General features: G+C 41.3%; 1 protein-coding gene across 1 annotated transcript in view; it reads right to left on the bottom strand.

The window, feature by feature from the left end:
- DDX58 (DExD/H-box helicase 58) overlaps positions 1–12,627 on the bottom strand; it is a 117,511-nt gene that overhangs the window by 63,365 nt on the left and 41,519 nt on the right. The window contains exons 5-8 of the mRNA XM_033926722.1: positions 7,772–7,888; positions 3,825–3,875; positions 2,083–2,187; positions 107–287 (exon numbers count right to left, since the gene is read on the bottom strand). Of these exons, the coding sequence (XP_033782613.1) occupies positions 107–287; positions 2,083–2,187; positions 3,825–3,875; positions 7,772–7,888 (454 nt within the window). The remainder of the gene's footprint in view (positions 1–106; positions 288–2,082; positions 2,188–3,824; positions 3,876–7,771; positions 7,889–12,627) is intronic.

Here is a 12,627-nt window from a genome sequence, read left to right as displayed (position 1 = left end):
GAGCTGCAAAATGGTAGCTACATCCACCCTCTCCCTTTTCCCTCAGAAAATAAAAACATTTCTGCAGTGCAAGGAATGTAAGAGATAGAGGAATCCTTGTGCATACCTTTTTCTTTCAAAGTGTTTTCTGAAGACTTCTTTTTCAAAGTGTTTTCTGAAGACTTCTTTTTGCTGCTCATAGACTGGTACTTTAGTGGCCAGAAAGACCACTTTTCCTCTTTTGTCTCTAGGCATAGTTGTAAAATGATGTTCACATATAGCAAGTGCCACAATGGTTTTTCCAGAGCCTTGATATATGATATATGAAAACAAAAACAAGGAAAAATCAGGATGAACAACAAAAATTTCTCTCTCCATTCACATAGCTAGTGCACCTAACTACCTATAATTCCCATAACCACCATTAGATGTGCTGTAATGCATCAGTTTAGAATACAGGTAGTTGTTGACTTATGACCTATGCGCTTTGCAATCGTTCGACTTTATGACGGATTTCCCCAGCCCATACTAATTACAGTAATTTCCCCGTGTACCTTTTCCCTGGTTGTCCAGCGGTGTATCCTGCCTGAGCCCCTCCTGCCAATGTCAGAAGCCAGCAGCACAAGCAGGAGCGAGCTTTTAAAACTCCCGCCCTGCTGACTGAAACACTGCCACCAGTTCTCACGGGACTAAGTCCCGTGAGAACTTATGGCAGTGTTTCAGTCAGCGGCGCAGGGCGGGGCGGGAGTTCTAAAAGCTTGCTCCTGCGCTTGCCGACCCAGGTGCGCTGCTGGCTTCTGACATTGGCAGGAGGAGCTCAGGCAGGATACACTGCTGTACCATCAGGGAAAAGGTACGCGAAGAGGGGTAAAAATTAGTTAGTACAGTACTGTATTAACATAGGCCGACCAAATCAACTTACGACCTATCAGTCAGAACTGATTACAGTCATAAGTCGAAGGCTACCTGTATAAGCCTACAGCTTCATGAGTCAGTTTTTTTTTTAAGTCATGACAGAAGCTGTTTGCACACATCCATGTGAACTACATTGTCCAATTACATAAACCTACGTTCATGACCCAGTAATACCAATCATCTAAATCTAATACTTGGTACATGGAACTTTTTCACCTCAAGTAAATTCATCTCAAGCTTGCAGTCTATGAGCATCTGAGCTTTTACCACTGCAGCCGGTGATAAAATAGCCTAACATGGCTTCATAAAGGGGGGGGGGAGGATATTACATGTTTATACAGTGAGCAAGAGACTATGCCAAAACAAGCAAGCAGAGTTTTAGCATGAAGTGAGTTTGTTTACGTATTCGTTGACCCAATTCATTTGAAACTTTTCTTCAAATATGAATTCACTAAAGCAAAGCTAGGGCTTAGGCTGTAATTTAGGGGTGTCAAAGTCCCTCCTCGAGGGCCGCAATCCATTCGGATTTTCAGGATTCCCCTAATGAATATACATGAAATCTATTAGCATACAATGAAAGCAGTGCATGCAAATAGATCTCATGCATATTCATTGGGGAAATCCTGAAAACCCGACTGGATTGCGGCCCTTGAGGAGGGACTTTGACACCCCTGCTATAACCATTTAGGGCGCCAATATTATATTAGACTCTCTTTTTTAGGGAGATCTTTTTTTCTCTCTCTCTCTCATCTATTATGGGGTTTCCTCTTTGAAGTGGGCTATACACCACAGGTTTCTTATGGATTTTTGATGATAATATGAGGTTAATTGCATTATCTATTATGATTTGTATCGATAAAATTTGAAAAAGAAAAGGTTTTCATGTTCTACAGCGTGAAAACTGCAGGTACCTAACATGGGGTTTATGATTTCAATTAAAAAAATGAAAAACATTTATTAATAAAGATGTAATTAGTCCATAACCCAAAACTAAAATTTTGCATAATTATGCAGTTGATATCCCTCTACCTTGTGATATAAAGAAGTCACATACCCACTTTAAGTACCTTTTGGCTCAGTGGATCACATACTTTTCTTGACTAGGACAGCTTCAGCACAACACAAGGGATGTAGATACTTTGCAGATAAATTAGTCAAAGAATAAGATCTCTCTCTTTATTTCCTTACCTGTTGGTGAACATATTATTACATTTTTCCCTTCTAAGGCAGGTTTGGCAAGTTCTCTCTGATATTTTCGTAGTATGTTAACATGATCCAAGTCTAGTGACCCTTCTAGAAAAAAAATGATATATTTATCACCTCTATACCAAGGAGAAAAAACAAAGATTCTGCTGTTCTTTAAAAAAACATACTTTTATATAAATGAGAAAGAGATCTATACACATATGCACAAACAAATACAGACAAAATGACAAAACAGATAGAATGGGCTATAATAGAACATCAAAATAATCCAAAAGGAAGGAAAAAACCCCACGAACAAACTAGATAAACCAAAGAAGGAGAGGGGAAGGGACTGAACATATCAACCTTAGGGAGCAAATACAATTTTATTGTAAGCATTGAGCTGGCATTAGTTCTAGCCACGTAGCGCGGGTTTAGCGCGCACTAAAATGCTGCGTGCGCTAAAAACGCTAACGCAGCTTAGTAAAAGGAGCCCCAAGTCTTGTGAATTTTGTGGACCCTACATGGTCCGTGTTTCGACTTCTGTGGAGAAGCCTTCCTCGGGGGTCGGCCCAGTAGATGGCACTCAATAAAAGACTCTTCAAATGACAAGGCTTAAAGGCTGGTAAAGCTGGATGAAAGAGGGCATATAAGCCACCAAAGATGCCGTGGAAACTTGGACACAGCATCACCTTTCAAAATGTTCCATCTTTTGTTGCCTTAGAAATTAGTAGTAGAATGCAACAAAACAGTGTTTGTTTCAAATATTTCCATAAGCTATTCTACAGGGAAAAATATATTCCCAGAAATTCTTAGAAAATAAAGTAGAAAAAAAATGGAATAGATTGATTGGGTAACTCTCCACCCCACTTGCACTTCCATAGCTTAGTGCCAAGCGTGATCCTATAAGTTGTGCATAACTTTTATAAAATCGTGCTTAGCGCTACACTAGTTGGCACCAATTTTTTAGGTGCCATATATACAGTAGATTCAGGAGATAGATACAGGGCCTACATATGACATACATTTATACACCTAATGTAGTATAACCCAGTGGTATATAACACAAGTACAAAAATAATAGCGAAATACCACTATATCAAACAATACACATCAGTATTGTCAAGCCTTCATCTATCAAGGCATCCTATACGGCCTCAGAAATGGAGCCTACGCACAGCAATGCAGTCACAAACTGAGACAATCTGCGTAGTAGAAATACTCCTACTCCAATCATTGGCCTTTAAAACTAATTTTTTAAGTGCTATTTTTTAATACGTAATGCTTATTCAAAAAATCTACATCAAATACTGTGTGTAATATCAAAATTTGAAAAACTCGACCACAAAAACTTATCTTATTTGTTTAGTAGCCTTCACTGTCGGAGTCTTAATAGTAAAATTTCCATTCATGTCCATGGCGAATGGAATATTACACACAGTATTTGATGTAGATTTTTTGAATAAGCATTACGTATTAAAAAATAGCACTTAAAAAATTAGTTTTAAAGGCCAATGATTGGAGCAGGAGTATTTCTACTACGCGGATTGTCTCAGTTTGTGACTGCATTGCTGTGCGTAGGCTCCATTTCTGAGGCCGTATAGGATGCCTTGATAGATGAAGGCTTGACAATACTGATGTGTATTGTTTGATATAGTGGTATTTCGCTATTATTTTTATACATTTATACACACCACATATTTTATATACAAACATACATACAAAAGTACACATATAATACTCGCCTGCTGTTTCTGGTGTAAAGGTTCCAGTGTCATTTGTAAGCACTGTTCTACCTAAAAAATACAGTAATTATAAAAAACACATTAATTCAAAATCATACTGTTATTTTGTTTAATAAGTCTAATTTACTGAAGAAAGCTTCAAATAAATTTGTGGGATGGGTGAAAAATACCCCAAAGTCATTAATAACTCTGAGGATTGTAAGACATCAAATACCTTTATTGAAATGGACAAAAAGGGTGGTATCTGGAAAGCTTTGTATGCCAATGCTCATAACATGGGAAACAAATTTCCAGATCTAGAGACTCTAATGATAGAAGCTAAGTTGGATTTAGTAGCATCACAGAGAACCATGACTGGGATATAGTTGCACTTGGTCATAATCTATTCAGGAGGGACGGGGATGGAAAAAGGAGTAGAGGAGTGGGATTATATATTAGGATAGCATATCACAAACTGTGTGCCGCCAAATGCCAGGGAGGAGAGGCGTCCTGCCTACAGGACATGCCTTTTGCGATGATAGGCACATCCTGTAGGCAGTCATCAGGCATCTCTTCTCCTCTACACAGTCCACACCTTTTCTTTTTCAGCACTCACATCCCCCACTGGCATCTCAGGGCCCCATCTGGAGGGTCTTCAAGCACGCACAGATGTCGATGTGATGACTTCATGCATGTGTGTGACATCATTGTGTCGACATACACGCATTTCCAGATGCCCTTGAGCTGCGACCCCCAATTTAGTGTGCCACCAGCTCACAAAGTTTGCGAGCCGTTGTTAGGAATATTAAAGGTGACAGAATTTCATAACATATGGGGTAAGGAAGAAGCATTGTGGGTTAATCTGGAAAATGGGAATGGAAGATATATTTATACAGGTATATCTTTTATTATTGAGAAATTGCTTTAATATACATCGCTCATTTTCTGTGGGGGAGGGGGGTTTGTGCGTGATAGTACTGTTGCCCTATTTTCTTTTCGATTAGTTTACAATTTAAAACATTTTGTAACTGTTTTATTGCTGATCACTGTCATGATGTTGAGTTCTCAAAAGAAAAATAATAAAGCTATTTGATTAAAAAAAAAAACAAACCCACCAGGCAAAGCGATAGAGCCTGAAGGGATATACCGAGGGTACTCAAGGAACTTAAGGTTCTGGTAGCTCCGTTGACTCATCTTTTCAATGCTTATAGTCCTCAATACGTATACTCTGGAAAAGGGCAGGAGAGAAGGGATACGATATGTTTTTGTGGAACAAGCTATCCGGTCAATTTAGATTATGTGTGGAATATACTAGCTTTAACCCTTTCAGGACCATAAGGATCGTAGGCCAATTTTTGTGGTTTTGACGACATTTTTATGGTAAAAAGGGCTTGCAGATGTCAAAAAATTGATTTTTTGTGTGAAATATCATTATTTTTATTTAAAAAAATCAAGCTTCTGGCTTATGGACAGTGTGGCAAGTGAATCTTCTCGTCAATCTGGCAACGACGCTAATGAATGAATGTCGGAGCCAGTTTGTTTACATAAAGGCAGTATCATATGGAATCCGTACATATCAAATTTAGAACTGTAGACTATCCCAATCAAAATTTATAGGATTTTAAAGTTATGGGACAAATATGTCCCTTGGTCCTGAAAGGGTTAAGAAATTGCTTAAAACTAAGGGCTCCTTTTACGAAGGTGCACTAGGGCCTTGACACGTGAAATAGTGCACGCTAAATTGCCCCGCGTGTCAGAGCAGCTCCCGATTGATGAGGCCCGACTTTAGTACAGGAAGAGGCGGTTGGAGCATACAGCGAGTGAGTTCCTTCACTCGCTGCCTCTCCGGCTGCCCTCTCCTGTCTCCCCTGCCTAAAAACCGTGTTCGCGATTTTCTGAAATTCGTGGGGGTTCCTGGAACGTAACCCCCCCCCCCATGAATTTCGGGGGAGTACTGTTATTTGGCTTTTATCTGCCATCATGTTTCTACATTTCTATTTCCAGGTGCACATCACTCTTTAAGTTGCTGTGGTCAATTTCCCTCTCGGTTTCTTTTGCTTGTACTTCTCTTATTAATTTACGATGGCTGCTTGAAACTTGAAATTGTGTAAAATATGTAGGTAGTACATCTTAGCAGAATAAAGCCATATACCATAGTATAAGTATCTTGTATTATTTTTCTGTTTGAATAATAAACTGATGCAAGCCAAATCTCTCTCAATATTTGGACATTTATAGGGCTCAAGAATTTTGCCTAATTGGGGCTACTTTGTTTTAATCCTAGAAAAACAAAATATGAATAATAATAATAACAACAACAACAACTAAGGAAAACACCTATCCCCTCCTTTACAAAGCTGCGCTAGTGTTTTTAGCTCCAGCCACGGCGGTAACAGCTCGGACACTCATAAGAGCGTCGGAACTGTTACCGTGGAGGCTGGTGTTAAAAACACTAGCACGGCTTTTTAAAGGAGGGGGCTAAAGTTCCTCATTCAAGACTGGTCCTACCAAAAATGCTTGATGGTCAAGTCCAATGCACAGACAGCAGTGCAGGTGGCATAAATGAAAGGAATTCATCTCTCCTAGGCCGACATTCTTCTTTTGAGATGTGCCATCAAATTGGTTGGGTTATTTTATTTTTAAAATATACTTTTTGGAATATAGCCATAATCCCACTCCTCCCATTAACCAGTTCAGTTTTTTGGTGCCTGGAAAAAATAAATGTGGGACAACGGGTCTCCCAATGTGGCTGTGTGTTTTTCTGTTAGATAAGATACCTTCCAACTCTCAACCACCTGTTATACATCTAGGAATGGCACAACTTATTTGGTCTAATCTAATCAGCAGTCTTACATTCCATTATTTTTCAGTTCAGTATCAGAGCGGATTACAACAAGAAGAACCCTACAGTAAGGAGAGCATATATACTTAAATAGTATTGCACAGAGATAAAATATCAGTGACATTTACCAAAAAAAGTATTTGTTAAAATATTTTGCCAATCATAATGACCAACACACTTAGGACCCCTTTTAAAAAGCCACAGCAGCGATTCTCCCATGGCAAATGTACCAAAGTTCAAAGGACTTGAATCGGTGCATTTGCCACGGGGGAACTGCCACTGCGTCTTTGTAAAAGGAGCTCTATAACACACTTTTTGGTTTTCATTCAGCTGCCCCAAACTTTCTTTAGTATCATCCTTTTGTATATGTTTTGGCTAATTTAGGAGTTCGAAGGGTTCCCTTTAATTTCAACTTCCATTTTGAAATAATAAACCACATTGCAGAAAGTATTTTTACATCTGGCCAACTACTAATTTATAGCCCAAAATTTTAAAAAAAATTAAATAAAGAACGTAACAGAATTAGAATTGTATGAAATGCCAGTAGCTTATCTTCCTTCTATGATGCTCTGAAGTTCCAAGATAACTTAGTAAATTACCCTTTATCATACAATAACAGCACTGCTGTGTGATAACTACTGAATTCATAAATTACCCCCCCCCCATAGTGTCCCGTTTCCATGCAGAGAGCCTGTAGGCTAGTTTCTGACCTACATGGTTTAAAATCTCACTGATCAGAAAGTGGATTAAAAAGTAATGAATGTGTTGTTTTTAATTTCCCCAAACATCATCAAAAGTATTATTTATTTTGGGGACTAACCTTTCATTTCCTATTAAAGCTATTCAAATGTCACCCAAATAAATTGTTTAAACTAGCCTAATTTTGTCATGTAGTCAGTGTAATAACACATTTCAAAATATGTAAGCAAACTTCTAGGACTCAAAGCACTTCCTGTGTGTCTGAAACACAGCTTTCTGACTATGACTGCATACTTTTTCATGTACTATTCTTTATATCTGCTGAAAGAGGCACATTCATAAGACACAAGATGAATTTTAAACCAGGTTAAAGTGATCATCTAATAAAAACGTTTAGAATCATAAGACATTACAGCTCTTTGCTCACCTAAGGAAGAACACAGATTTGCATTTTCCAACTTCTCTTCATAATGGAATGCAATGCTGGTAACACTGTTCTCATCCTGTTCATCCTCACTTATTTTACCAGCTGACTTTTCATTATCTAAAGCAGGTTTTGATGAACGAAAAGAACATGAATTGTAAAATAAACTGAAATTAAAAATCATTATATTCCACAAAATTGAGTATCAAGGGACAATAGAACAACAGATGATTCAGTGTCCCTATTTCAAGATGACAGTGCGAGCATCTATTAGACTTTGAACTGTCAAACTTTTGTAAACGAACTGGGGTCTAAAAAATTCTATGTAATAAAAAGAACCAGGTTTGTCTCATAGATGCTGACACTGTAGATCTTATCCTCCAAGTCCAAATCTGTAGCCACTGAGTAGCAGAAATCTGCTGCTTTATCTCATTGCTCCAAATGTCTTTTAAGCTTGTTTTTGTTTTTTTATTTAAATACTCAGATATTAATTTGTACCACTTGGTGGCCTGATGCCCTTGGAAATCTGTCTGGAAGGTGAAAGGGGGGTCTTGAGCCTGGAGGAGGCTAGGAAGGGGGAGCTCGGTGGGGAAGGGGGAGCTCGGTGATAAAACACCGATGTGTAAAAAAACACAAAAGGCTTTTTACTAAAGCTTAGCATACTCTAATGAACATTTGCATGTGCTGAGCAGCCTATAGGTAAGTATAAAATGGGATGTGCAGTATTTAGCACACATTAAGCTTAAAAGACCCCTTAGGTTTTTGGGTTGTTGTGGGTTTGTTTGTTTTTTTAGATGATGCTGGGCATCATAAAGAGGGGCATAACAACCAGGACGCGGGAAGTCATCATGCCATTGTATCGAACGATGGTGCGTCCACATCTGGAATACTGCGTTCAATATTGGTCGCCGTACCTCAAGAAGGACATGGCGGTACTTGAGAGAGTCCAAAGGAGAGCAACGAAACTGGTAAGAGGGCTGGAACACTGCCCATACGCCGAGAGGTTGGATAGGCTGGGGCTCTTCTCTCTGGAAAAAAGGAGGCTCAGGGGAGATATGATAGAGACCTTCAAGATCATGAGGGGCATAGAGAGGGTGGATAGGGACAGATTCTTCAGGCTGAAGGGGTCAACAGGCACGAGGGGGCATTCGGAGAAACTGAAGGGAGATAGGTTCAGAACAAATGCAAGGAAGTTTTTTTTTTTCACACAAAGGGTCGTAGACACTTGGAATGCGCTACCGGAGGAAGTGATCAGGCAGAGTACGGTACAAGGATTCAAACAGGGATTGGACGGATTCCTGAGGGATAGGGGGATCGTGGGATACTGAGAGAGGTGCTGGGATGTAACACAGGTATAGAAAGCTAACCAGGTAATAAGTATAGAAATCCAACCAGGTCGTGCATGTGCAAGACCGGAGGGTTAGGACTTCGATGGGAAGATAGGATTCAATGGGAAACCAAGGTGGCAAGGGGCCCCTTCTGGTGACTCAGACAGGCCGTGACCTGTTCGGGCCGCCACGGGAGCGGACTGCTGGGCGGGATGGACCTATGGTCTGACCCGGCGGAGGCACTGCTTATGTTCTTATGTTCTTAAAAGGGTTTTTATCAGTTAAATATATAAGTTCCGCATCTATTCATGCCGTTCAAATCCTCAGTGTTATAAATGGTTTTACTAAACCTCATATACAACTATTGGATTTGTTACTATCAATGGCTCTTTAAATGGGATAAGAACATAAGAAACGCCTTCGCCGGATCAGACCTAGGTCCATCTAGTCTGGCGATCCGCACACGCCGAGGCCCAGTTAGGTGCTCCTTATTGAAGACCCGGATTTCCCGTATCCCCCGATGTGATTTACAAGAAGGTGTGAATCCAACTTGCGTTTGAAACCCAGAACAGTAGTCTCTGCCACAACCTCCTCCGGGAGAGCATTCCAAGCACCCACCACTCGTTGTGTGAAACAGAACTTTCCTACATTTGTCCTGAACCTGCTGCCGCTCAGTTTCAGGCTATGACCTCTTGTCCGTGTCACATCTGAAAATGTCAGTAAAGCTGCTTCCTGGTCAATTTTATCAAATCCTTTTAATATTATAAAAGTTTCTATCAAATCTCCTCGCAGTCTTCTCTTTTCGAGGGTGAACAGTCCCAGTTTTCAGAGGCGTTCTTTGTAGCTCAAATTCTCCATACCTCTGACAAGTTTCGTGGCTCGCCTCTGCACATTCTCCAGCAGTTATATCCTTCTTAAGGTATGGGGACCAGTGTTGGACACAGTATTCTAAGTGTGGTCTGACCATTGCTCTGTAAAGTGGCATTATGACGTCTTCCGATCTACTCATGATCCCCTTCTTAATCATGCCCAACATCCTGTTTGCTTTCCTCGCCGCCGCCACGCATTGAGCCGATGGTTTTAGGGTTCTATCTATCAGTACCCCCAAATCCCTTTCTTGTTCGCATTTGGCTAATGTCACACCCAATATCCTATATTCATGTTCTTTGTTTTTCTTTCCCAGATGCATTACCTTGCATTTGTCAGCGTTAAAATTCATCTGCCACTTTATCGCCCACTTTTCCAGCTGGTTCAGATCCTTCTGAAGATCCTCGAAGTCCCTTTGAGAGCCAACCACCCGACATAGTTTTGTATCATCTGCAAACTTGATTATATTGCATATTGTCTCCTCTTCCAGGTCATTTATAAAAATATTGAATAAGATGGGCCCAAGAACAGAGTCCTGGGGCACGCCGCTAGTCACCTTCTCCCAGTCCGAGAATTTCCCATTTATGCTTACTCTCTGCCTTCTGTTCTCTAACCAGGTATCTTAAATCCACATTTTTCGTGTGACATTTTGTAGGAAACATTTAAAATGAAAGCAGCAATGAAAGTTAATTAAAGTGGATAATAAGGTTCAGCAACCAACTGAGATCTACATTTTCAGTAATTGATGATACTATGTAGAAGTTATTATGCACTCTTCTTCTCAACACTTTTAAACTCTCCTATGCTCGTGCTCACTGGTAAAACTTGATAATACTTCATGTTATGCACAAGGTTTCCCAACTGTGATAACAAGAGGGGAAAAAAAAAGAATTGGGAGATCTTTAACAGGCTTCAGAGCAAACTCTCACCACTCCTTGCCCTGTATCAGTAGCATGGAATATTGCTACACCTTGGGTTATGGCCAACGTGGGAATGGGCTACTGGGCTTGATGGACCATTGGTCTGACCCAGTGAGGCTATTCTTATGTTCTTAGTATCTGCAATCATTGGCAAACCCCCCCTCTCCCCCCCGCTTTGGTTAAAAAAAAAAAAAAAAAGTGGGGGATACCCTCTCACAAAACTCAAATCAGAAGTACATTTAATCAGAGATTTATCTCAGATGAAATGGTCCTGTTTCAATGAAGACCAGCATTTCTTGATGAATCACTTCATCTGGGCAAAAAGGCCACAGTATCCAGTCATTTTGAAATGTTGGCACCTCTAACTCCAATCCCCTCCTTCCAGACAAGGAGAAGTCAATCTACCTTGGCTTTCTATTATCATCCACTCTCCTAAGAGAGGTTCCAAAATGGAATAATTATGTCTATCTTTGAAGATCACCACCAAAGCCACTAAGCAGACAGAGATCAAGGAAGAGAACAAGAAAGAAAGGAAGGAAATGACTTGCTTCCACTATGGCTGAAGGTGAAAAGAGCTGCATTTCTTATGATGTGTATTGAAAAAATAGTTAATTGGGGTGATGGAATTACAATACAGCACAGTTACTTACCGTAACAGGTGTTATCCAGGGACAGCAGGCAGATATTCTTAACGTATGGGTGACATCACCGACAGAGCCCCGGTACGGACACTTTTAACTAGAAAGTTCTAGTTGGCCGCACCGCGCATGCTGCTGTGTAAGTAGAGTAGGAAACACAGGAAGAGGAATGGGTTCTCTGGAGCTGAGCTGGAGCAGGAGGGAGAACCAGTGTTGACGAGGCCACCGAGGGGCGATGAGAATCATGGTGGCTCTGTCTCTGCGGAGTTTGAATAACGTCCGCAACATCAGAGGCAGTGGAGGAAAGGCATAGAGGAACCGATCCATCCAGTTGAGCAGGAATGCATCCGGGGCCAGACGATGCGGGGAGAAGAGTCTGGAACAGAAGTGGGGCAGCTGATGGTTGTGAGGGGCTGCAAAGAGGTCCACCTGAGGAGTGCCCCACCGAGCAAAGATGGAGCGGAGTGTGGGAGGATCCAGAGTCCACTCGTGAGGTTGAAGGATGCGGCTGAGGTTGTCGGCCAGGGAGTTCTGTTCGCCCTGGATATAGACCGCCTTGAGGAAGAGACTGCGGGCCGTGGCCCAGGTCCAGATGCGGATTGCCTCCTGACATAGGAGGGGAGATCCGGTACCGCCTTGTTTGTTTATGTAGTACATGGCGACTTGATTGTCTGTGCACAGGAGAAGAACCTGAGGGTAGAGAAGGTGCTGAAAGGTCTTGAGAGCATAGAACATGGCTCTGAGTTCCAGGAAATTGATGTGATGTTGACGCTCCTGGTGGGTCCAGAGTCCCTGGGTGCGAAGATCTCCCAGGTGAGCTCCCCATGCATAGGGGGAGGCATTCGTGGTTATGATCATGGAGTGAGGGGGCAGATGAAAGAGTAGACCCCTGGAAAGATTGGAGGAGTTGAACCACCATTGAAAAGATCGCTAAAGAGACGATGTCACAGAGATAGGATGAGAAAGAGGATCCGTGGTCTGTGACCATTGGTTGGCTAGAGTCCATTGAGGTGTCCTGAGGTGGAGTCGCGCCAGAGGAAGCACATGGACCGTCGAGGCCATGTGGCCCAGGAGGACCATCATCTGCCGAGCTGGGACGGAGTGAT

Source organism: Geotrypetes seraphini, chromosome 1 (assembly GCF_902459505.1).
Source record: "Geotrypetes seraphini chromosome 1, aGeoSer1.1, whole genome shotgun sequence".
NCBI classification, from domain to species: domain Eukaryota; kingdom Metazoa; phylum Chordata; class Amphibia; order Gymnophiona; family Dermophiidae; genus Geotrypetes; species Geotrypetes seraphini.
The sequence above is the reverse complement of the archived record's forward strand: the minus strand, read 5'-3'. Positions and strand labels throughout refer to the sequence as shown.